The sequence below is a fragment of the Engraulis encrasicolus genome, chromosome 9, assembly GCF_034702125.1.
Source record: "Engraulis encrasicolus isolate BLACKSEA-1 chromosome 9, IST_EnEncr_1.0, whole genome shotgun sequence".
In the NCBI taxonomy this organism is placed as follows: domain Eukaryota; kingdom Metazoa; phylum Chordata; class Actinopteri; order Clupeiformes; family Engraulidae; genus Engraulis; species Engraulis encrasicolus.
Window position 1 is genome coordinate 41,644,128 of NC_085865.1, and position 5,000 is coordinate 41,649,127.

General features: G+C 47.4%; 1 protein-coding gene across 3 annotated transcripts in view; it reads right to left on the minus strand.

Moving 5' to 3' along the window:
- Positions 1-5,000, minus strand: part of picalmb (phosphatidylinositol binding clathrin assembly protein b) — a 30,522-nt gene that overhangs the window by 7,764 nt on the left and 17,758 nt on the right. For 2 of the 3 annotated variants that reach the window (XM_063207166.1, XM_063207165.1), the window contains exons 9-12: positions 4,710-4,795; positions 3,937-4,060; positions 2,114-2,247; positions 1,773-1,855 (exon numbers count right to left, since the gene is read on the minus strand). In XM_063207166.1, coding sequence (XP_063063236.1) covers positions 1,773-1,855; positions 2,114-2,247; positions 3,937-4,060; positions 4,710-4,795 — 427 coding nt within the window. Of the gene's footprint in view, positions 1-1,138; positions 1,316-1,772; positions 1,856-2,113; positions 2,248-3,936; positions 4,061-4,709; positions 4,796-5,000 lie in introns of all 3 variants that reach the window. The other variant, XM_063207163.1, reaches the window with a different exon arrangement.

Sequence of the window (5,000 nt, forward strand, 5' to 3'; positions counted from 1 at the left end):
TGACAGCATCGTAACATGTGATTGGTCATGACACTCTGAGGTGGCAGCATTCTAACATGTGATTGGTCATGACACTCTGAGGTGACAGCATCGTAACATGTAATTGGTCATGACACTCTGAGGCAGGAACATCCTACAATGTAATTGGTCATGACGCTCTTAGGTGACAGCATCGTAACATGTAATTGGTCATGATGCTCTCAGGGGGGAGCATCCTAAAAGGTGATTGGTTATGATGCTCTGCGGTGACAGCATCATAACACATGATTGGTCAGCACTAGGCTGGCTGGAGTACCTGGTATCACAGAGCGATTGTAATTGACGCAGTGGGACGAGTTGGGCTCAATAAAGGGATTGTACTGATCTACTGCAAAGAGAACCAAACACACAAGACGGAACATCAGAGGAACCAATCACACAAGACGGAACATCAGAGGAACCAATCACACAAGACTGAATAGCACAAAAACATAATTCAATCACACAAGACAAGAAGAATATTATCAGAAAATCATCAGCTCACAAACTCTTCAACTTCTGCACTTACTGAAAAGAAGATTAAGTCTAAGTCTCAAAAAGATGGGTGTGTGACAGCCTTGGGTTTGAGGCTCTAAAATATGTGTTCAAAGCTAAGGCTCTAAAAGATGGATTTAAGGCTCTCGCTAGGATCCTAAAAGTGATTCTAGGATATAACAGAATCCCTGTTAGAGTCCCGGAAGAGTTTGGAACAAAAGGGGGATTTAGGGGTCCTTGAAGGGTTATAGAATAAAAGAATCTCAGTAGGGTCCAGGAGGGATATAGAATAAAAGAGTTTCAGTAGTGTCCAGGAGGGGTTAGAGAATAAAAAGCATGGTCTTTGAGGTCCTGTAAGGGTTACACAATGTACTTTCTCAGATAAAAAAAAGGTCCTGTAAGAACGACCAAATAAAAAGATGTTCCCTTAGGGTACCAAAAGGGTTACAGAAGGGTGAAAGAATTTTTAGCGTTGAAGAGACACATAAACACATATAAAAAGAGTGAACACATACTATCCACATACAATACACATACAAAGACACAGACACACTCACACAGACAGACAAACCCACACACAGTCAAGTCCGTCAGTCAGGAAGATAAGAAGTAATGGTTGTAGTACCAGAGAACATGTCATGGCCGCTGGTCCTGTTGGACACATTGAGGCCATCAGGGGACACTACGGGCCCTACGGAGCCTACGGGGCCGGGGGCCACCCCCTCTACTACCAGCTTGGTTAGGAAAGGGTTAAGGTTGGGGACCGCCTCCTCCACCGCCCCGTCGGAGGAAGAGAACGGATCTACGCAGGCAAGAACAAAACAGAAGACCACAGAACAGAACAGAGAGAACACACACACAGGACGTTAGAACATGCACACGCACGCATGCAAACACACACACACACACACACACACACACACACACACACACACACACACACACACACACACACACACACACACACACACACACACACACACACACACACACAAAGATCTATGCAGGCAAGAGCGTAAAATAACGTTGAAGACCACAGGGAACATACAAAGGACGTTAGAACACACACACGCACACACACCGCAACGCGAACACGCATACCACTGCGACACCCATCCCCACCCCAACATACACGCACCAAACCCAACACACACACATCCCACGCTGACACACACACACACACCACCCCGACACACACACTGCATCCCACGCTGACACACACACACCACCCCGACACACACACTGCATCCCCACTCTACCTCCCCATCCGCTGGCGCCCGGCTGCCCTTGGGCCTGGAAGGTCGTCTGAAGGTCAAAGAGGTCGTTCTCCATCTTCAGGGCACTGAAAGAGAACATAGTGGAGGAGGACACGCTTGAAGTCCAATACACAGTCTCACACACACACGCACACACACACACACACACACACACACACACACACACACACACACACACACACACCCTTTACAGTAGCTAGGCATGGATAAGAGGTCTAAGGCGGGCTACTCTCTCTCTCTCTCTCTCTCTCTCTCTCTCTCTCTCTCTCTCTCTCTCTCTCTCTCTCTCTCTCTCTCTCTCTCTCTCCCTCTCTCTCTCTTACCCGTTTGAACAGCTGGGTGTGGAGAAGAGGTCGATGGCGGGCGCGGTGCTGATGGTGCCCCCGGTGGTGGAAACGGGAGACGCATCTGTAGTGCCGAAAGATGGCCGCTTAGACAGCTCCTTTAGCCTCTGCTCCTGAGGAACACACACATGTAACACACACACACACACACACACACACACACACACACACACACACACACACACACACACACACACACACACACACACACACACACACACACACACACACACACACACACACACACACGCACACATACACACACACATACGCACACCTCATCAGCTCAGATACGTATGCTATATGACAGCTCCGTCAGCCTTTCCTCCTGAGGAACATAGGGCGGTGTTGGATCAGTTTGTAGAGGAGCCTGTGCGGCAACCAGAAAGTTGCAGGTTCAGGCCCTGGTCCTTCTGACTCCCATCAATGTGTACTTGAGCAACACCCTGAACCCCAAATTGTTCCTTGTGGCAGGGTGGTGGTGTGTGAATGTGAGTGTGAATGGGGCACCCATTCAAGTCATTTGAAAGGTTTGGATTTGCGTCGTAAGACCACTCATTTTCGACACGCAAGAAACGTTATTTTAGCTTTTGTGCAAAACTGTATTAGAGACTACACGTGCGCCTCGCATATTTGACGTGAACCGAGGCACAGCCGACCCTACCGCTGCAACGCGGCTTAAGTGGCTGCACGTCGGACATGCGACGTCTGTTGTATAGTCCAAATAATTAGATATTTTGGCACGCACACAACTCAAAAAACGCTTGCCAAGTGAATTCAACGAGCACACCATTGGTTGTTATTAATTCTGAGGCACAGCATATGTGTGATCGACGGGGATCCGCGAGGTGGATCGGAAAATAGCTTTGATCAGTCCATTAAAGCCCAGTCAAAAGCTGTTGCGTTCCCAGCCCCATGAGCCGCCCGGGAGGGATGGAGACTAAAGGGCGGGTTATGCTTCCTACTTGTGCCACAGAGTGAGCTTGCCGCAGCCATGATGCAGTTAATTTTGGTTTATGCCCTGTTTTGAAGCACGGTCTGCGCGATGTCATTCCACGCTGAAACTGCCTTCAATACAAAGAGTAAACTAGACGTGTCGGTTGTTTTTTAGCATCACAGACTCGACGAGAATGAAAATGAAACATTAAATCTTTATATCACGTGCATGTTTGATCGCACTGGCAGCCACAGTGGTAGTTTGGAACAAAGAAGTGGCTCATTTATCGAGGACGAAGCGGAATGTTTCCTCGACCTCGGAACCACTGTTCAACTGTCCAAATAACTTCAGCGTCGTAACTTGCAAGCGCATTGTCTTTGGTTCGTGTAAATAAATCAAACAACAAAGCACGGGCAACTTATTTAATGAAGAGCTCACAGTCCGTAGACCGACGAAGGTTAGGACAAGGAAGTAGCGCTTGTTCTCGACTCGAGGACAGAGCAGGCTGGTCGAGAGGACCAATCAGAGACCTATTTTCGCCCTTTCACGCCGTCGCTCCCTGCGTCGAGACACAATTTTGGGGAGGTGCCCCAGAGTACCTGCGTGATGGGGGGGGCTTCACTACGTTAACTGCGCGGCTCACTGCATTACGACGCAGGGACGCTGGACTGGAGGCATAAACCACCCTTTAGGTGCCCCATAAGTGAATGTGCACTTTGAATGCTCGAAGGGAGAGTCCATTTACCATGAAAGGTGGAGATGAAAACACGCAAAGAGGTCACAGAGAGGTCATTTACAGGTCACAGAATGGTAATTTAGCGAGGTCGAGAGGTCATAGAGGTCGTTAAGAGGTCAGAGGGGTCACCTTGAGGGCCTTGAGTCTCGCCTGTTCCTCCTCCAGAGCGGCCTGCTTCTCGCGCTCGTCAACTTTAGTGAAGGACATGCCTGTACTGGCCAGGGACGACACCGCATTGGACAGGGTGCTGGCTCTGCACACACACACACACACACACACACACACACACACACACACACACACACACACACACACACACACACACATTCACGATCGCATGCACGCACATACAAACACACACATGTACACACACACAGTGTCAATAAAGGGAGATGTCACTCAAACATGACACTTAATAACATTAAGAGACAACTAAATGGGATGTCCTCCTGTACGCCTATTGGGATGACTACACCCATTTTGGAACATTTTGGGAAATTTACATTTTTGTATCGAGCATTGAATTGCATTGCAACATGCATTTGACATAGGTTTGAAAAGTATGTTCTCAAAGCATTTTAATGGAAAGAATTCACACATACTGTAAATAGACCTCTAAACAGTCATTTCCAACAATAAAATGCAAAACCTAAAACAAAAGCTTGTCATTTTGCAACAAAACTCTTCCTATATAATATAATATAATATAATATAATATAATATAATGAAGTTATCGTGACATTCCGTTTTCTTATTTTGGAAAAAACACCTGGAAAGCTTCTGTACAAATGAACGGTGCATGTCGATTCTGCTCCAACGATGCCCATGCAGCCAAATTACGTTACAAACAGTAAACAGGTCTATACTACATATAATGTAATAAGATAGCGCTCTAGCCCCACCTGCTGGCAGCAGTAGAGTCCTTCACCTTCTTTCCCTCCAGGGAGGCCAGGTGCTGCTCTAAAGCATCCAGCAGACTACTGGGGGCCTGTGGTACACACACACACACACACACACACACACACACACACACACACACACACACACACACACACACACACACACACACACACACACACACACACACACACACACACACACACACACACACACACACAAACACAACAAACACAAACACACACACATTATTTATGCGCATCAGTCACTGCCACAATAATAAACTCACATCAAAC